At 51.6% G+C, this 20,836-nt stretch overlaps 1 protein-coding gene across 3 annotated transcripts in view; it reads right to left on the bottom strand.

Moving 5' to 3' along the window:
- Window positions 1–426: 426 nt before the first annotated feature.
- TMPRSS2 (transmembrane serine protease 2) overlaps window positions 427–20,836 on the bottom strand; it is a 35,005-nt gene continuing 14,595 nt past the window's right edge. For all 3 annotated transcript variants that reach the window (XM_019745777.2, XM_019745776.2, XM_019745778.2), the window contains exons 4-14: window positions 19,625–19,711; window positions 18,751–18,870; window positions 13,476–13,602; window positions 12,225–12,335; window positions 9,668–9,711; window positions 8,687–8,858; window positions 7,353–7,528; window positions 6,130–6,225; window positions 3,959–4,101; window positions 3,317–3,469; window positions 427–1,921 (exon numbers count right to left, since the gene is read on the bottom strand). In XM_019745777.2, the coding sequence (XP_019601336.2) occupies window positions 1,910–1,921; window positions 3,317–3,469; window positions 3,959–4,101; window positions 6,130–6,225; window positions 7,353–7,528; window positions 8,687–8,858; window positions 9,668–9,711; window positions 12,225–12,335; window positions 13,476–13,602; window positions 18,751–18,870; window positions 19,625–19,711 (1,241 nt within the window). In that variant the 3' untranslated portion in view covers window positions 427–1,909. The remainder of the gene's footprint in view (window positions 1,922–3,316; window positions 3,470–3,958; window positions 4,102–6,129; window positions 6,226–7,352; window positions 7,529–8,686; window positions 8,859–9,667; window positions 9,712–12,224; window positions 12,336–13,475; window positions 13,603–18,750; window positions 18,871–19,624; window positions 19,712–20,836) is intronic.

Genomic DNA, 20,836 nt, shown 5'->3' with positions numbered 1-20,836 from the left:
CCCACAGAATAATCAGCACAAACCATGTACTTTTATTAACATTCATGGGTTCCCTTTACTATTATTAATAGCATTGTGGCTCATTTTGTATTAAGCGAATTAACTTTTTCGAAAGGTTTAAATACAAAAATATCAGTTATTTCCCTAGTCTCAGCATTCTGGCTAGATCTCAGCCTCATCCTAAAATAAAACCATTCACAAGGTGAGTCCAAAATGAAAACTGTAACGGAAGATTGTCAACTGCCCATGTGGATGTTTTTAGATATATACTCAATCATCATTTGTGAATTCGCTTACTTGCTAAGATCTAGTCGTAACCCCCAAATCAATACTAGCAGCATTTTGATAACCATGGTAATGGCAGAAAATTTGAATCCCCCTACCATTCTCAGATGAGGTGGAACAGGCCTCCAAAGACTCAGTGAATATTTGGAAAAAATGTATAATTTATTTGTACAATATTTCACAATTGAATTTTACACTTTTAAAAAAGATACAAAACAAGACAAGGGGGGTGGGGCATCACATAAATAAAAAGAAGCACTAAGGAAGGAACATTCTCACCATGACAGGCTTTTTAAAATCTGGCTTGGGGAGCAGGAACCTCAGTGCTGCGTGTCTGGAAGGACCCTGGGGACGCTGCTGTCACTGAGGCATGTGCAGTGGGGCACCCTGTGAGTGGGGCTGTCCAACCTCCATTGCAAGGTTAGTCCCAGCAGTAGAATCACCATTTCACTCTTGGAAACCAGTATGCGTGAGGGGAGGCAGTGCTCAGAGCACAGTATTTCCATGTCCCCACTTGGCAATTCAAGTGTGGCCCTTCCCCAGGGGAAACATAAGGGGCCACAGGGAGTCCAAAATACACCTTTCTCTTCTTTGTCGCGAGCACAGGTGCTGTTCTTCAGCAAACTCATTAACAGAACATGAAATTAGGAGCCAGTCACTTTATAAAAGCAGCTCAAGCTGGCCACCACTCATTCTTGGCAAGGACAGTGGTTTCAAGAACCAAGTGTGAGAAGTAGAGGTGTCACAGCCAAGATTTCATGAGCACTGAGGTAGTAACGTGTGGAAACTTTACATGGAAACAGTGTATTTTTAATCACACATCCCTGATTTTCCCAGGTGACCTCAATTTCCTGTGATTAGCGGGCCTGAAGAGGGTCAGCATGGCACCCCACTCGGCCTTCCTGTGAGGACCACAGGGGAGTGCTCGTCCCCAAGGAGGAGGTTGGGGAGGAAGGCGGACCCCCGGGCGGAGCCGCACCGACACGCCGTGGCCACCTGCCCCAGCGATGCTCAGGGGTGAGCACGTCTGGCTCTGTCTCCACTCTCACCCCCGCAAGAAGAGAAAAGAAGGCTTCTGATGCCCTTTCAAGTGACAATCAAGTCATCACCCATGAAGGGCTGGTCCCTTTATTTCCAGCCACCATCCGGGGCTGCTAAGAAGGCACTGAAAAATGACCAGTGAAAATTCTTGTAGGGAGACAAGCCCTGGGGTGGCCCCAGAGGGTGGCCCTTGCTGGTCCTACCCGGCTTTCTCTCTTTCTATCTCAAGCTGTCCAGCAGCTAAGAGGTCACCAGCCCCCTGTGCATCCAAACCCGGCCCCTAGATAGGCTCAGAAGGCAGATCCCAAGGGGCGGATGCATCCCTTTGTCCTGCGTTGGCCTGGGCGCCCACACCCAGTCCGGCCGGGCACCCGTTTTGGACAAGAGGCCAGGGAGCACAGGCCCGGGAGGAGCCCCTGTGGCCTGCACAGAACCGTGGAGACTGCCAAAGACAGACAAGTTCACTATTTAATAAAAATGAAAGGACCTTTGAATCATTTCTAAAGATACATTATGCACAGGGAATTAAACATCAGCCCCTTCATTTCCTTGTGGAACGGCACCAAGGACCAGGCTGTGTGGATTAGCTGTTTGCCTGTTCAAAAAGGAAAAAGAAATGCTGTCATTTTCTCAAGACAAACAACGGTAGAAAAATCATTTTTCTCCCTAGAATGACATCAGGCACTTATACACCGAATAGGCCAGCTTAATAGGACAAAGGGATTTCCCCCTGCGGCAGGAAGGTCGAGGAGTGCAGCTGACAACGCTCGGCCTGGAGGGAGCAGGGAGTGTGGGGGGTGTGAGGAAACAAACCGCTAGCACAGCTGGGACACAGGCCTTTCCTGGGAAAAGCAAGCTTGACTTAGCCACTGTCAGACAAGTGTTTACCGTCCTGGATGTCTACCTGTAGTCCTGCACCCAGCCTTTCACTCCACGCTCTGGCCCGGTACGGCTTGTCCCTCACACGCTGCACATACAGTCCACCCCCAGCTGGCTCACCACCCTTGAGCTGTCTGGAACACCGTCCCCTTCCAGGCCCACCCCAGCCCCCCAGCTCCGCTCCATCATGCGGCTCCCAACAGGACAGCTCAGTTGTCTATTTCCAGCACTCAGCCCTCTGCCAGATGCGGCTGGTCAGCTGCTGTGGTCACTTAAAGGTATCAGGTCCCAGGGTTTCATTTGGGGGCCAAGTCAGGCAATGCCCTCTGGCCTGGACCCCCTGCCCCAGACTGGAGACTAGAGAGGGACTCAATACAAGTGTTTCTTTCAGCAGCTACCCAGCCCTGGAAGGGGTGACGACGGCCAGTCCTGGAGCCCTTGAGATAGAGAGAGATTTGGTTGTTGCTGAACATCCAGGCCGTGCCCGAGCAGAGGGTCCTGCTAAGCAGGGGTCAGGCCGGGAGCCCAAGTGGGCAGGACTGCAGGGAGCCCCTGGGACCTTCCGTTTCCACAACCTTTTTGTACCAGAGAAGCCCAGCTGATCTTTCACCTCCACACTTGGGGATTCACTCAGAGTGTACTCAATAGCCCAGAAGAGGACAGGGCACTGTCACGATTCAGCTGGTTAATTTGCCTCCCTCTGCTCTCTGCCCATCAGCAGAAGTTGGATTCGATGAGCCAAGCCAAGGAGTGGACTGTGTGTCCAGTCTGTGACAGAGCAAGCCATACCCGGCCAGAGCATGGAGTGAAAGGCTGGGTGCAGGAGAGACTACCGGTCAATGAGGTCTGGGGGGCGGGGGGGCAGAACTGAGTGTGGTCAGCGGAGCACAGGCCCAAGTGCAGCATCAGCCACCAGGTTGAGCCCCGTCAGCAATGACGGGTGAACACTGGCAAGGGGGGATGCTAGCTGCAAACCGTCGCTAAGGGAGGCAGCATTTACATCCCGCACATGGGTGTCCAGCAGTCAGCCTCCTGCAGTGGGGCCACACCTCAGAGATATCTGGGCTTTGACACGAGCGAGAGACTTCAGTCAGAAAGATGGGACAGTTACCCTCATTTGTCGATAAATCCAGTCTGTAAATACTGTCACGTTGCCGTACACTCCTGGTCTGTTAGCCTTGGCACAGCCGGATCCCCAGCTCGTGTCCCCAATCAGCCACCAGACGCTGCTCTTCAAGGTGACCAGAGGACCGCCACTGTCACCCTGAGGAACACAGCAAAGAACGGAGAGCAGAATTTCAGCTCACAGCCCACGCACACGCTGATCTTGCCCAGGGGGTGGGGGGCTGGGTGGGGATCCTGAGTGGGAGTTACGAGTGGGTGTGCAGGTTTCACATCTCCTCCAAGGACGTCACAGTAATATAATCCCCCAGCGACTAAGCTTAGTCTCCACCAGCTAAGAGTTACTAAATAAATTGGTGTCTGTATTTCAAAATACACAAAATACTGACTTCGGTTCCACTGACACTCTGACAAAATGAAACCGTTTCGGAGGAGGCAGGGCATGTGGGTGGTGTTGGTAGTACAAACACTTTCCCACCATGACCGTTAGCTGCCATCACTTCCCACAGCTGCCCCAGAGCTGGCTCCGTGTCCCAGGGACATGGGACCCTGTCTCCCGTAGGGGCAGGGCTTCTCCTCACCGACTCAGTGGGCCAGGCAAGGCCCAAAGGTTGAACACAGTTGCACTTACCTGGCAGGAATCAATGGTCCCCTGCAGATACCCTGCGCAGATCATGGCAGGTGTGATCAGGTTATTGTAGACATATTTGCTGTTACATTGCCAGGGCTCAATTAGGGGCACCATGACGGCGTTGAGCACCTCCGAGGTTTTCCCTGAGACAGACGATATCATCGAGTAATCAGTGCTGACAGCAGCTCTCCCAGGAAGAGGGACTTCGTCCCAGAGAGGTCCCACTGCAGACACTAGGCAGGTGTCCACGTCCCTCCTGCTCCCTCCCTCCTCCTCCCAAGCCTGGGGAGCCTGGCTCATCCTTCCAGCTGGCAGCCTTCAGGCATCTCTAGGGTTTGGTTTCAGGGGACGACTTCCTGCCTCTGGAGCTATGGGCCTCCACCTGTGTTCTAGAATCGTCCTCTCTCATCACTCCACAACTTGGTTCGATAGGATCAACTTTCCTCATCCATTGCTCCCTCCTCACTGGACCATCCCGGGAGCATAAGGAGCTCTTTTGTGTCTCACCTCAAACCGACCTTTTTCCATCCCACACCATCCTTCATGCTCTGTCTCATTTCTCAGACTCCTATAAACAGCTGTCGGCACTTGGTGTCTCTACTTCTTCCCTCCCACCTTTCTACCTCCACGTGAATGTCTGCTGGGCACCACGGGGTGAACGTGCTGAGACAGAACCTCACATGCACATTCCTCTGCCCCACAGCCTCACCACCAATAGCCCCTGGCTCAGGCAGTGGCACCCCCCCAGGGGGCTCCCATCACAAAGCTAGAGGCCGTCCTCCCATGACTTCCCACCCTCTGTCCCACTGACATTCAATCCCAGTTGCTTGATCTCTCCACTTACATGCCCACCACCCAGATCTGAGCTGCCATCTTGTCACAGAGGGCCCCTCACCACCCTGTTGTGTCTACTCTCGCCCCCTTTCCATGACTCCCCACACAGCCGTCACACCCCATCACTCCCCTGCTTAACGCTTCCTCAGGGCTCCCTATCTCACGAGGACTGGAAGCCAGTGTCTTCACCAAGGCCTATGAGACCCCACGCAATCTGTCCCAGCCCACCCTTCGTCCCTGGCTCACCACGCCCCAGCCCCCCTAGGCCTTCTGTTCCTTAAACATTCTTGTCATTCAGAACTCAGCTCAAATGTCACCTCTTTTGAGAAGCCTTCCCTGACCACTTCCCGCCTTCAAAGCACTCAGGCCCTGACTGTCACACCCTCTGCTACTTGAAAGCATCTAGTTCAATTATGTTTCCTGTTTGTCTGGCCACATCCTGCCCCAGGCATCCACACAAGAAGGTCAAGTGCCCAAGGGCAGAGATTTCTGTTTTATTTTGTCCATTGGTGTGTTGTCCCCACCGTACTAGGGGCTACACCTACTATCTGTTGATTTTCCATTTCATCTCGGCTGCTGTGAAGCCTTGCTCACAGCTGTGAGGCTCAACCACGGTCACTTCTTTCAGACGAGATGCCAGGATACCCACCACCACCACTGTCTCCCCAGACGCCCCCCGTCACCCAGCCCTAGTACTCTGCACCCCGTTCTAAAGAATTTGAAACATTTTTCAAAGGATGTAAACACTACACGAAATGCTTCTTTACACCACTAAGCACTTCCGACACTCCACACAAATGAAATAGCCGGGATCCCTCCATTAGAAAAACGTTAGCTGAGATGAAAGCAAATTATAACTTAAGGAGGCTGAGCAGGCCCGTGCTGGGGGTCCAGGTTCTTCTCCCTCCCTGTGGGACCAGCGCAGGAGGACAAAGGCTCAGGACAGCTGGCAGCCGGCCATCAGCGGCCAGGCAAGCCCATCCTCCCCGAGTCCATTATCTCTCAGCCATCAAAGGGCGGTGTCTTCCAGGGTGGCCCTTTAGCAACAATGGGACCCAAACACAGGGCAATTTTATACCTCTCACACCGATATGGCCTTTATCCTTCAAACAGCAGTGTCCACACATTGCTCCATTTGATCTTAATATAAACATGGTGCATTCGTAGGGCAGGTAGGATTTTTTCTATTTCGCAGGTGGGGAAACTGAGGTACAAAGGCTGACTGAATTGCCCAACGTCATCCAATGATTTAGTCGTAGGACCACACTTGAAACCCAGACTTCCCGCTTCAAACCCAGTGCTATGTTCCACAGGACCTGCGTGCTCACGAGCCTCACCTTTCTCATAGGTGGCCCCCCACCCGGAAATCCAGCAGGACTGTGTGGGCTCCAGCATCAAGCCTGGGTTGGGCAGACACACGGGTTTCACTTTGTCTGTTTCAAGAAGAAAAAGCACCATGAGCTAGCCAGGTCTCACTGAGGGCCATGGGTGATGGTCTCCAGCTGGACCGATGTCCCATGTGTCCACTGCTGGGCCTGGTACCACCACCATCCTGCCCAAGGGAAATTCCGATGCCAACGGGTCCTGGCACTCTACTTTCCATCTTGGCCAGACCCCTCCGGGGTTTATAAGTTATGTGATTTATAAGTAGAATTATCTGCTAGCTCTGTTTCCAAAAATACACAATTAACGTTTCTTCAATCTCAAGTCTTCAAAAAATAGAAATTAAAAATACACAATGTCTCCAGGTGACAGAGGGTAGAAAAAAGACACCTGTGGCAGTGGCCAAAAAGATGACGGGTACGTCCCACTTGCACCTGGGAGGCCCATATTAGAGGCACTTCCCACAGATGGGTTTTCTACATCTACATTGCTTCTGAACTTGAACGCAAACACCTCAAGGGGAGAGATGGGGTTTTGCGTCTTCTGTATCCACACGGGGCTAGAGCATTCTGGATCCTTAGATGGACTAGAACGGGGTCCAAATAAGAAGCTAAGGGAAAGTCTATTTGTTTTTTACTGTCTTAAGTTGTTTTTTAAAGGATTTTATTTCCAGAATGTATGTGAAAAAATTAGACCAGTAGTTCTCAATTGGAGGCAATGTTACCCCCAGGGGACATCTGGCAACCTCTGGAGACATCTTTGCTTGTCATATCTGGTAGGGGAGGTGGGGGTAGTTCCTGGCATCTGTGGGCAAGGCTGGGGGTGCTGCTAAACGCCCTACAGCACATGGGACAACCCCACCACAGAGAATTACCCGGCCCCAGATGGCAGTGGTGCTGTGGCTGAAACCCTTTTCTAGCCTTTCACACGTTGATGAAATCATCACTCTCCACAGAAGCAAAATGTGGTGGTCACTGCTTCCCGCACACACACAGGCACATTTTGGGGTGATCTGGCCCATGCTGAGCACTCTTCTATCGGCCCTGCCGCACGCCACCCCAATGCAACACAAATCCCTTACTTCCATTTATCAGCACATTCTGCTTCCAATCAACCTCTCCTTGAGATTTGGTCAAAACTGTTCCCACACCTGAGCCCCACACAAAAAGGTACGTACCGTTGAAAGTCAGAGGGGTCTGCAACTTCATAAGAGCAATGTCGTTGTTCTTGCTCTTGGAATCATAATTTGGATGAGAAATCACTTTTTCTACCCGGTACCCACTTCCATAGAACATGAAAGATTGTCTCAAAATTCCTGCAAAGGCTGTCCAATACCGTGGGTTATTCAGCGGTCTGGAAGACAAAGATGAACGGCGTTAGAACCACAAACAGGAAACACTCAAGTGATGATCTTCAAAAGTGGGTGACACGACTCACCAAAAGCCACAGAGTGAGGCTGGTGAGCGGGTGTCAGGCTGCCCTCGGTCCCCACGTCCCCACCGCCTTGCCCGCACACACACCTTCCTTCTTTCCAGCCCCTGCTTTGCCTCATGGGTCACCCCTGTGTCTGCACCGGCCCACAAACCCTCGCAATTCCGAGAACATTTTTTCTTGGGACTGAATGCCTGTTGGGTTTGAAAACCCACTTCTGGCAGCACTGGGTCTCACCCATCTTTATGTGCGATGGCACTTCCTGGCGCACAGTGGGTGCTTAATAAATGCGTAGTGATGAATGGACTGCAGGTCTAATAGCCATGAAAGCATTACCTCTAAGTAGGGGTTTCCCTTTAAGAGGACCCCAAATCCAAGCGAGCCATCAGAGCCCAGTGGAAGGAACGGAAGGAACAAGCTTGGGTACTAAACGCCCCTTCCTTCAACCTGCACAACAGCCCTTGGGAGGAGCAGGCACACCTGTCTCAAGGTGCAGCTGAGCCAGACCCAGCCACACTCTAAACCAGAAAAAGACCTCTGATGAGTGGTGTTTCCTCCAAAATAGATGTGTAACCAAAAAAGGAAAAAAGAGGGGACAGCATCTTCCACAAAAGCTAACGCTGTAAGTTACACCTCCCCTCACCCTTCTCAGCCTGTCCGGGTGAGCAATGCTGTGACCAAGGGTGATTCACCCAGGCCACAGGGACCCTTCCGGCAGGGCAGCGTGAGGTCGCTGAGCGTGTCTGAGTGCACTCCCTCCAGGGATGACCACTCAGGGGAGGTCAGAGCTCCTGAGAGGGCAGCAAGGGACAGTGACGCCCCGGTCCCACCCTGCATCCTGTGCCAGAGCCCTCCATGCAGTGGACGCCCAGCGAATAACTGTGAAGGGAGGGACGTGGCCAGATGGCTCATGTGCATTAGCTCATCTGACCCTCCCAGTGACTCCCCGAAGCAGGTGCCATTAGAACCGCCACTTACTCCAGGAACCCAGAGCTTGAAGAGGTCAAAGACATCGCTCAGGGTCACATGGCCACAGAGCCACCTGCAAACCCAGGAGCCCTCTTCCCACCATGAACGTACTCCTCCACGCAGTGAGCCGCTGTCACGATCCACTCGGGGGTGATGATGGAGCCTCCGCAGACGTGGACCCCCTGGACGTGGAGGCTCACCTGCCAGGGCCAGTCCCCCAGGGCCGCACTCGTCCCACCCACGATCCGACTCTGGCGGCTCATCTTCGTGTTGACCCCACATTCTGCAGGCGACAAGCACAATAGCGTCTGGCAAGCAGAATCCGGGCCACCCTGCCCCATCCCGACACCCACCCATGCAGCGTGCACCCAGACAGCGCCCATCCCAAAGGTGCCGCCGGGCTGGTGGACAACTGTTGCCACCTCTCATCCCCTTTGTCTGGGGTCTGACTTCTAGAGAACGTGTCCTGGTCTCCCTTTGGATGGAGGGAGGACAGGACACTCCTCCAGCGCCCGAGGCCACCCCAGGAAGAGAACTTCTGCTGACACTGTGAGTCCAGACATCTAGCTGGGCATCCTGGATAACAAAGTCCCCGGGGTGTCCTTGAGTCTTAGAGGGACGGAATGCTCAGAGGCCCAAGATTCCTGAACAAAGTGAAGGAGGGCTTTCCTGGTGTGTGCAGGTCTCATTCCCCACAAGGAGGCCGGTGGGTCAGGAGGTGGGGCAGGCACCATGCCCTCTTGGTACCTAAAGGACCTTGAGCAGAGCCCGGCTGGGAAGTCCCTGCCAGGACCACTGGGATGTGTGTCCAGCAGGAGCATCTGCCGGTCCCACCTCTTCAATGAGAAAAGCTGAGCTTCAGGACCAAGACCCCAGGGCACAGGGGCAGGGCCGTCCCAGAGAAGGGAGCGCACAGATGGTGCTCGTTCTTCTGAGCAAAGGCTTGGAAGCTACAAGCAATCCAAACACAGAATGGGGCCCCCCAGCCTCCAACACCACCTCGGGGGAGCCACACGTCCCCAAAGACGGCGTACGTGTCTGAAGGCATAGAATGTCTCCTACTTGGAAGCAAAGAGGAAAACCAAGACTCACCTATACAGCGTAATGACACCACTGTTTTTGAAGAACAGACATCACTGCAAAAGAAGGGAAATTGTGGTCACAATAAATGAGGAGACACTTGACTCTCAAAATACTTAGAACTGAGTATTTTCTTGCAATGTCCTCACTCCCCTGCCTCCTCAGACATAGAAGGGTCCATGATTGAAGACTCGAATAAGGAAAGTAAATGTATAAAGCAGACAGTGGTGAAGAGCAGACACTGTGTATGGGGTTCAGACCCCAGCTGTGTGGCCACAGGTAAGTTACTTAAATGCGTTGTGCCTCAGTTTCCCCATCTGCAGAATGGGCTAATAATAGCACCAACCAGTAGGTGGTTTGAGGGTCAGCTCGCAGTAATGTCAGCCATTATTTTTATTCTTGGAATTGAAAATCATCCTCTCATGTTGTAAGGAAGCCATTTGTGGACTTTGGTTTCCTGTGACTGCTTTACATTTCTTGCATAGAAAACAGAACAATCAAGTACTTTCCCAGGAGCAAAAGAAAAGTTTCTCGTTTGGGAGGTAAACATTCCAGGCTACAGAAGCAAAGAAACAACTGAGCATTCTGCCGGATAGTGAAGTTTCCTCCTTGTGTACTGAGGGGAGATGCTGCCCTGACATCCAGGTGTTCACAGCTGGCTGTGTTCCACTGCATACCAACAATTTCACGGGGCACCAGCATCGGGCCCAACCACTGCTGGGTGATGCGGCAGGACACAGAGAAGCCCACTGCACAGTCCTGTCTGGACAGACACGCCGTGAACTGCTCCAAACACAGCAACCGTCAGCCCCCTCCCTCTGCAGTGACACGAGTGACTGCAGCTGCTTTGCCAGCCCCAGAGGTAGCCTGGTTTCATGCCACCCACCTTCTCAGAAAAAAACATTCAGATACCGATCCAAGAGTCACCCTCGCTTCCTGAAAGTATCTAATCCACAGCAAAGCCCTACTTCTTGGAACCTTCCCCAAAATGACCCAATACAAGCCCAAATCCTAAAGAAGTCCTTTACGACACCTTCCTACTGAGCTGCCTCACGGTTCCAAAGACTGCAGGTGTGTCCCAGTGGTCTTTGGCTGAGGGCACTGGCCATGCCACGAGGAGACACCTGCCCATTTCCTAAATGTTTTCTAAGAATCGTAAGGTCCATTCTCCTGGACACAAAAACGCCAGCATCTGGGCACACAGTGGCCACTCACCAGCCTCACTCGGAGCAGAGAAACTCGGGACCAACAGATGCCTTCGGAAAGCAAGAGGAAAGACGTCCTCCCACCCCTGCCACGTATACGGGACACCATGTGCCAGGCAATGACCTCTTCTTTCCTCCACACGTGGCATCCACCTTATGACATGCCAAGGCTCTCACCGAGAGTTGGCAGCCTCCCCTCCCCTGCTCAGCCCTGAATCCATGGAAGACAAAGAAACACTCAGCCTTTACAGAGCCCAGGCAGCTGTGTTTAGCTTCTCCAGTGAGCAAACCACAGCCTCACTGTTTTGATGGGTCCACCTGGCCATGCACACCTGCCCTGCTGGGCTCACCCTGTCACATTCCCCCTAAGATAGACAGGCTCCGCGGAAGTCAGTCCCCCGGACACCTCAGCCACAGGCCACCAGGAATGCAAAGGAGCTTTCAGCCTCCCACTCACAGGAAAGGAGGGGCTGCGTGATGAGTTCGTCCTCCCCTAAAACAGCACCTGGCAGGCGGGGCGTGATGGCCTGGCTAGCCACCTGGGGCAGAGTGACAGGGACCTGGAGCCGAGGACGTCTCATGCAAAGGACACCGTCTTTTAAGTCAAAGAACATTCAGATAATAATGAGCCTGGGAAGACTGAAGCATTTTAAACACAAGTGCAACAAAACGAGCAGTTGAAGCCTGCTCCTCTCCCTCACCCTCCTAACCGGTTAAGCCATCAGTCATGCGACCTGTCCTTTGGCTTTATTTCCATCCACAGGACACACCGTGACCCACCCAGGACCACAAGGCAGCTTGGAGGTACAGGAAATGTTGGCTGAACTGAACTAGCCTCTCCTTCCCCAGCCCTCGCTGAGCGTCATCTGTCACTAGGGTTGGGGCTGGGGACCAACCATCAATGCAGCCTGGGACTGAGGGGGTTCCGGGGGAGGAGACTTCTAGTGTGGAAATCGGCAAAGTCCTGGGCAAGCAGGATGAGTTGGTCACCACGCTGGGACCCCGAGGTGCTCTGTCGCATTCCTAGAGACACTCCCTGACACGCAGTAGGTACATCTCTAATGTCTAGAGTGTGAAGAAAATCAACAACGTGAATTCTGTTTTGCAGTGTCATCAACACCATTGAGGGCAGGGGCCGCAAATGAAATGGCACCTACATGCCACCTACGCCGCTTCCCCAGAATGAACCCCGAGCTGCTCAGGGTGATCGGTCCTGCTTGGAGTCCCATCTCCTCGTGATGAGAGACTCACCACGCCCGGCATCACAGCTCAGGGAAATCAGGCTCAGAACACTCATTTCCCACGATGCCCCCAGGCATTCTCAGTATAACATTATTTCCAAGGAGAAAAGAAATCACAACTACCTGTGGTAGAGTTTTTTATAGAGATCGGTGTTGCCAGCACTTATGTTCAGCTTCATAAAGCTGGTGGCCCCGCTGTCATCCACTATTCCTTGGCTAGAATAAAAACTATTCCTACAAAAGGCAGAAAATCGTATTCAAAATGACGGTTCAGTGGTAGGCAATCACAAATCCAATGCTATCACAATACGTCTTTTGTATGCTGTTCAGATTAAGAGAAACACCTTAGCATTTTGGAAAACAAAATCCCAAATTCTAATCCAATAACTGTTATAACCGTTTTACAATCCGATAACCCTGAAGTGTCAGGTAAAAGTCCTCTGTTGGTTGTGTTTCTTCTAGTTTGGGTTTGGATAAAGAAATGATGAGAATAAGGAGATGTGAGTACATACGACCTAACAAAATGTACAGAAGTTAAAATGCCCCCAGTTATAAATACAGGTCCTGAACCAAGATGGCGGCTTCATTGTGTCTTTCGACCCTGCAATGTGGGGGTGGCATTTTGAAGTATTGCACTAGCTGCAATGCCAACTTTCTTATCAAGAGGTCATTCATTTTGAGAACTGGCATATAGAGAACACCCTAGAATTGCATGGAAGTCACACTGGGACACCCCCACGGAAGAGAAGGTGGTAATAAAATCATACAGCCTTTCCCCGTGAGGCCAAAGGGCAGCCTAGATCTCCCCAGGGGTGCTTCAGTGAGCCCTGGCTGGGCCTGGGGGGATCTCCCTCCCTCTCTCCGACCTCCCCCATGGCTGTGCACAGAAATGAATTCTCCTACATCTGTCTGATGAGCAGTTCTCTCCTGTTCCAAAGCCTGCAGTGCCTCCATGTGCATGCAGTGAAGGTCGCATGTGTGCCATGAAGGTCATACAGTATCTGTTCCTGCTCACCTCCCCCATCCAGCCCTCCCCACTCACCCACCCCCACCCCCACCCACAGAGGCCCTCAGTCAGCATCCTGGCCCCTGCCGACCACAGTGCTGGATGGTCCTGAGTAACCAGGAGTGGGTAGAGGTCAAGGCAGGCTGTGTGACAGGAGCGACACTCACTAGACTCAGGGAGAAAGCAGGGGTGGAAGTGACGGGCACAAGTCCCATCTGCTGCTTTCCCACATCAGCTTTGGGAAGGAGACAACTTTGGGGGGGGGGGGCAGAGAGACAGTGAGAAGCACTGTCTTAAGTTCCTGCTGCCTGTCACGGGCATCCTGGCCCCGCAGCCCCTTCCTGAGGCCACGGGGCCCCCACGCTCACCTGTAGCCCATGTCCTGGCACGCCGCCCTCCCGTAGTTCTCGCTCCAGTCGTCCTGGCATACCGGGTGCCAAGACTTCCTCTGGGACGAGTACACCTGAAGGATGAAGTTTGGTCCATAGAGGCGAACTGCACAAAGGGAGATGCTCTGTGAGTTTCAGACAACTGTCCCCACGGCCACGTGAGCCCCACCCTGCGCCCGGAGGTGGCAGTGCTGGGTCCCCTCTCTCCAGGCGCCGACCACACACGAGGGAGGCCAGCAATCTAGTCTCGCCGCTAAAAAGTGCTCTTTCCCCAAAAGAACGGAAAACAGACACGACTTGTTCACAGATGCTGCCAGCAGCCTTGCTCACAGCAGCCAGAAGGTAGAAGCAACGTAGGTGCCCATCAACTGAGGACGCACAATACGTGGCCCATCCACACAGTGGAATATTCTTCGGCCATGACAGGGACGAAGGGGCACACGCTACAGCGTCAGGGAACCTTGAAGACAGTGTGCGGAGTGACAGAAGCCAGTCACAAGTGCTACATGCTGGCTGATGCCATTTCTATGAAATGTCTGGGGTAGGAAATCCACAAAGACCAAAAGTGGGCTAGTGGGTGCTTAGGACTTGGGGGAGGCGTGGAAGTGGGGACAGGGGGCGGTAGTTCAAGATTTCCTACTGAAGTGATGAAAATATCCTAAACTTGACGGTGGTGATAGCTGTGAATATATGAAAGCCACTGAACTGTATACTTGAAAAGGATGAATTTTACGGTATGTGAATTATAGCTCAATAAGACTATTTTTAAGAAATAAATGAGTAAGATAAAAGGTTTTTGAAAAATGCTCTTTCAACAATTGCTCTAAACAGCAAGTCAACTCTCTCTCTCTCTCTCTCTCTCTCTCCCCCCCTCTATCTCTCTCTCTCCTTCTCCCCCGTACCCCCCAAAAAACCCCTGGACTCCGGCAGAACGCCCAAGGATGTGCCAAATACCTGGTGTAGGGCTCGGCCTCTAAATTCACTGTTCAGCCGAAACAGCCATAGCTCTTTTGTTTAAAAAGATAAAACGTTATGAAGACAGTATAAGCCCCCTCCCCGTTCCATTCCCTCATCTTTCTCCCTAGAGGCAACCACAACCTCGAATTCTGAGAACATTTCCTTGTAGAGGAGAACACAAGTGGGTATTCAGAGTGGAATTCTACTTGGATTAACCTTGCTCTGTTGTTTGCGGGGAACTGTGTGGGCTCAGAGTGTAAAATGAGGACCGGGTTTTTCTCAGGCCTCATTGTCGCCTCCGTCTTCGGCCCGACTCACCGGACAGCGTGACTGACATTCCTCCATGAAATACCAGCCTTGGTCTGATTATTTCCCAATGCTTCTGTGACGACTGACCCGACATGCCATCTGTGCGCTAGCCAAGTGTGATGCGAGTGGATAAACAAACCTACCGCAGCCAGACAACGGACTATTATTCAGCTAAAAGGAAGTGAGCTCTCAAGCCAGGAAGAGACATGGGGGAACTTCAAATGCACCTCACTAAGTGAATGAAACTGATCTGTGAAGGCTACGTAATGTATGATTCCAAATGTATGACATTCTGGAAAACGCAAACCATGGTTAAGTAAAAAGGTGAGTCACTGCCCGGGTCTGGGGTGAGCAGGCAGAGCACAGAGGATTTGTAGGCAGTGAAACAACTCTGGGTGATACTACTGCAAGCGCATGTCTTTGTACATGTGTCCAAACCTACTGTCCGAAAGTAAATACATTTTGCATCGTCTACAGCACCAAGCGTGAACCCTACTGTGAACTAAGGACTTGAGTTAACAATAACTATCAACGTTGGCTCATTGATTGTAATGCAAGTATCACACTAATGCAAGATGTTAAAAACAGGGGCGACTGTGGGGGGAGGGGAACTCTACTATCTACCCTAAAGAACAGAGTCTACGAAAATTTTTAAAGTAAGCAGAATTACATATACTTCGAAAATTAAAAATAAAACTGACACTGTGATAGAAAGTGAGGGAGACATTTCATTCTTGATCTGTGGACAGTTTGGGGATTTTTTTCCCCTTGCAACTACCTGCATTCACACGCTAACTAGGAGAAGATGGCAGGTGATGGCCAGCACTGCAGCAGGTCTCCAGCAGGCTTTTCTTTAAGCATTAGGAAAGTTTTCAGCTTTCCTGAGGTTTAATTGACAAATAAAAACTGTATATATTCAAGGTGCACAACTAGGTGTTTTGATGCCTCTATGCATTGTGAAACGTTCACCACCGTCAATTAGAATATCCATCACCTCACATGGTTGCCCCCTCCTTCCCTCCCTCTCTCCCTCCCTCCCTCCCTCCCTCCCTCCTTCTCTGCTTCCCTCCCTCCCTCCCTTCTTTCCTTCCTTCCTTCCTTCTTTCCTTCCTTCCTTCTTTTTTGTGGTGAGAACACTTAGATCTGCCCTCTTAGCAAATTTCAAGTGTCCAAAACAGTATGTGAACTGTGTCACCTCAACCGGCTCTTCCATTTCTGTCTGACACTTGAATTCTCACAGAGCGTAGCAATAGACGAAGAAAGTTAATTAATGTTAAGAATATATACATATGCTTTGCCCTTGGAAAGAAAGCTCTGCACACTTTCTTGAACAGTTTCCACGGCCGGCGGTGTTCTTTAGTGTTAGGAGATGTGCATTTATGCGGAGCACAGATTAAAAGCACATCACATGGTGTTCTCTCTAATATCGGTCACACACAACGTCATGTCCGTCTGCTTTGTTTTCCGTAAACAGTCAACATGGAAATGAGAATCCCACGTGGAGGAGAGCCTAGTGACTTATAAACTCTCAAGCCCTTCAACCCGGCAGCTTACTTCTGGGAACATGTCCTACAATATGCTCTTGTGTTTGGCACACGCATGTCACAGCAAAAGGGCGCCAGGGAAGAAACTGGTATCAGGGGCCTGTCCAAGCACCGGAGCACTGGACAGCAGAGGGACAGGGGGAAACATGGTTCCAGGATGTGTCACCCAATGCTGGAGAGTCACTTGGGTGGTAACCACTGGGAAATGGGGGGATTAAGCATGCAAACAATATTTGTTTTTTTATGCAAACACTCTGGAAGGAGAAGCAAAAAACTCCTTTAGTTGCCCCTAAAAAAAAAAGTGATGGACTGGTGAACAGGAGTGTGTGTGAGCGTGTGTATGAGTGTGTGTGAGTGTGTGTGGTGTGTGTTTGCATACCTGGTGTGTACATGCGTGTGTGAGTTAGGAACACAACCCAGCTCTTTCCTCCTCCTGCTGGCTTTGTTTCCTGTGCGTCTCCTTTACTGCTCTCACAGAACACTTCACTTCTGACACGGCTGGTCACCAAATGTGCTTGGGGCTTTTGCCCACACCAAGCAAGTCTTCATACAGCCGGATGTTCTACCCTTTATTCTGATGCTGCCTCCCTGGAGACAGCGTCAGATCCCACAGGACAAAGGCTCAGCCCCACGAGATTGCCCCCTTCAGAAACCAGTCACAAGTCCAGGTTGTCTGTCACCCGTGCTTCTGACCAAGTGGAGGTTCTCATGACCCCCTCCTCAGGCCGATTAATTTGGTGAGGGCATCACAGAAGTCAGGAAAACATGCTTCTGTTATGGGCTTATTAGAAAAGGATAAGACAAAGGACCCAGATGAACACGCAGATGGAGAGATGCGTAGGGTGGGGCCCATGGAAGTGTCACCTCCCAGGTCGCCGCGTGCCCACCCGCCCGGAAGCTCCCCGACCCTCACGCCATTGGGGTTCATGGAGGTTCCTCACGTAGGCAGGTTCGATCATCAACGCCATGGTCAGCCCTCCTGTCTCCTGGGTGGGACTAAAAATTCCCAGCCTCTGACCGTGGCTTGTCCTTTCTGGTGACCAGCCCTCATCCAGGAGCCATCCTGGTGTCCTCCCAGAGTTACCTCAGCAGAACTAAGACACTCCTCACCCAGGGAATGACCAGGGTTTCAGGAGCCCTGTGCCAGGAACTGGGGTCAAAGACCAAACATTAGAACCAAAGATGCTCCTCGTGATCTTACCACTTAGGAAACGATAAGGTTTCAGGAGCTTTGTGCCAGGAGCTGGGGCAGAGACCAATATATGCTTTCTATTGTGTCACAGCGTGTGAGTGTATATGAGTATGTGTGAGTGTGTGTGTGGGCAGAGTGGGGGAGGTGAGACCTTTAACTGCATACCCTCTGTTACTTCCTGAATTCTGATCTGTTCGCATATATTAACTCTTCGAGTGTTTAAATAAATACAACTTAAATATCAAGACAAGAGAAAGTGCGTCCAGGTCACATATGAGACGGTCCTGCTGGAGTTGAATCGCGCATGCACGTGTGGGAAAACATCAGAAGCCATTCCACCTAATACCGTAACCACACTCTACTCAACCTCAAAAACTTCCTACTTTAGTTCAGAAAATGGTGACAAATATATTATCACTGAAACAAAGGCAAGGCACTCCACTGAAAGTTTAAGGAGCGAGTGAGTCACTTGCAAGTACAAATAGTCCCCGGCCGGGAAGCATGTAACGCTATTGCAGGAGCTCCTGGCACCGAGACCAAGGTATCGACCTGCAGACACAGTCAACCGGGCAGAGCAACCATGCAGGGCAAGCACAGGGCCCAGGCTGCCTCTCAGAGGAATCCACGAGCCAGGACCGACAGTACAACCCACGCAGGGACGGCGACCTGCAAACGGATGTGCAGGAAAGGAAACCTCGCCAAGATGGTCTCAGGAGAAGAAAACTGACCATGAAGCAGACAAAGGCTTTCTCCAGCATTAACTGTGTGAAACATTATTGGCTCACAGGACGAGTCTTTAACTCTGGGTGTGTGCACTTACACAATAGAAAGTTCGTGAACTTAATTGTCCGTCCTCGTACACGTGGACATTAGCACGACTCCCAGATTCAAACATCATTTTCCCCATTGCAGCCTGTTACACAGCACGCTCGCACCTTTACACTGAAAACTCTGCCATGCAGTGACACCCTGTAGCAGTAGGGAGTGTGAAGGTCCCAGTGACCCTGGCCTTGTTGCGTGACACCCACCAGCTGTGTGACGTGGGGCCAGAAGCACACCCTCTCTGAGCCTGTCTTCTCATCTGCCAATCGTGGTTAACCTAAAGCTCCAGGTCGGGACTGATGACATAATGCATCAATGTGGGGGACACAGGCCTGCACCGACGTGCCCTGTATATGGCGGACCCCAGGCGCCCAGGCCCCCTGGGTGGGGGGTGCCTTCCCACGGCCAAGTGCACAGTCCCCTGACTTACCGCACCGGTTCTCGTCCTCCCCGCTGGGGCAGTGCAGGATCCCGTCACACCAGTGAGAGGCACTAACGCAGGTCCCCGAGGAGCCACACTCGATCCCGGACACCGAGCACTTGTTTTCCACTTGCAGAGACAGGAGGGACATGCCAGTCAGGCTCAGGAACCAAGGGAGCCACCTGGCACCCCCCAGAATTCCGTTGTCTGCCCCACATGACAGAGGGAAAAACTTTCTCCTCTTAATTTGAAAAGGAGGGGAGGTGTCCTTGCTGCTCACATATCAAAGGAACCAGGGCTGGGGGCTTATTCCAGGGCCAGTGGGAAGGACTTCCCGCCTTGCATTTGGACAGCGCTCCACTTTGTCTCTGCCCCCAGGTGACTCCTGTGAGCCGGCACTGCCCCAGGCTGATGGAAGAGGCTGGGCTGCGTTCAAGGAGGTGGGGGGGGAAGGGGGGGCACAGCCAGCCTGAAGCAGCCACTGCTGGAAACTGTGATACAGGGGTCCAGGTGTGGCCCCCAGGTGGGGAACCTGTGCTCATGAGTGCCAGGTGGCACCTAGTGCCCCAAACCACTGGGTAAACTCAAATGCTTCTCCCAGCATGTGTCAATACCACACAAGTGGCACGGGACTGTGACAACTCATAGATTAGGATGGAGCATGCAACCCACATGAGATTGCCTGCTTCCAAGAATGGTTATTCACGCATCACCATAACTCAAGAGAAGCAGAGAAGACAGCTCGTCTCGTAAGACAGAAACTTCAGCAAGGGCTACGGGAGGGTCCCGCGCCCAGCGAGCAGGGCTCCTGTAAGCTTGGGCACCTGGCAGCCCGCCTCTAGTAGGCCTCTCTCCTGCTTCAAGGTGGCCACTCCACACTTACTGAACTTCCAGAGCAAGATGGCGGCCACCACTGCTCCCACAAGGACGGCCCCCAGGGAGAAGGTGATACACAGCGCTTTCTTAGTCTCTGAGAAAAAGAAATGAGTTTACAAGTTAGTTGCAAAGTTTTCTTCAAAGTCACACTCTTAGATTCAATCCACTATGTTTATAATATAGGCTATCAAGAAATAATAATTTCTTATGCACTTAAATGTGTGACTTTGAATGTGAAGAACGTGTCCTGGAGGAGCCTTGATTGTTCCAGAGCACTAAACTTTATGCTTTTTGGAGAATCAAAGCAGGAAGCCATGATATGAAGCAAAGTGCACTAAAGTTAAGCTCTCAAAAACAAAAAAAGTATGGTCTTAAAATAGAAAAAATGAATGGTTACGTAAAAAATTGGCTGAAAGAGGAAAAATACCTTGTTTCAGTAATTACACACATAAGCAAAACAATAATAAGTTACCCCAAACTATTATCTCCCCATCAGTGGCACTCAAGGCAAAATAATAAATTGTCCCACCCAAGGCTATTAGTGAGTGGACACTACAGACCCACACTGTCGCATTCCAGCCACTAGCCACATGTGGCTATTTGTACTTCAATTAATTGTGGCTAAATGGTGTTACATAGTTATGCAAATTCAAGTGCTCAGTGGTCAGTGGCTGCCACACTGGACAGTGCACATGCAGAAAGGACATTCCTGCTGCTCAGGAAGGTTCTGACAGTGGCCCTTTGGTCTGAGAGTAGGAACATTTCAGATAAGAAAAAAGGCATTTGGGAAAGGTCACCAATGTTCTCTAATCAAAACAAACTGACATGCCACTGTAGGTCGGAGCGTAAGCCAAAAGTTGCATCCAGGTCTGGAGGACGGTGCCAGAAACCCCACCGCCAGTAACTGATCCATGGAGGGCAGCCCCAGCCCCAGGTGCTTCTGGGAGCTTATCTTGGAAGGAAGGTGAAGAGGTGGAGGAGACACAGGGGAGTGGGCATTTAAACGGACCCGCCATCCCCCTTAATTTATACAGGGGACACCCAGGCTGGACAGGAAGAGCGTGGGGAGGCCTGCTGTACCTACACGGGCACATTTGTGCTTTGGGAAGTCAGCCGGGGCGAGAAATTCAGCCCTGGAGTCGATGGACCAGAACTGACCCCTCTGCTCAAAGCCACGCCTCACATTTCGTCCTCACATTCTGCTAATTCCACAGTCTGT

The sequence above is a fragment of the Rhinolophus sinicus genome, linkage group LG01, assembly GCF_036562045.2.
Source record: "Rhinolophus sinicus isolate RSC01 linkage group LG01, ASM3656204v1, whole genome shotgun sequence".
Taxonomy (NCBI): domain Eukaryota; kingdom Metazoa; phylum Chordata; class Mammalia; order Chiroptera; family Rhinolophidae; genus Rhinolophus; species Rhinolophus sinicus.
The sequence above is the reverse complement of the archived record's forward strand: the minus strand, read 5'-3'. Positions and strand labels throughout refer to the sequence as shown.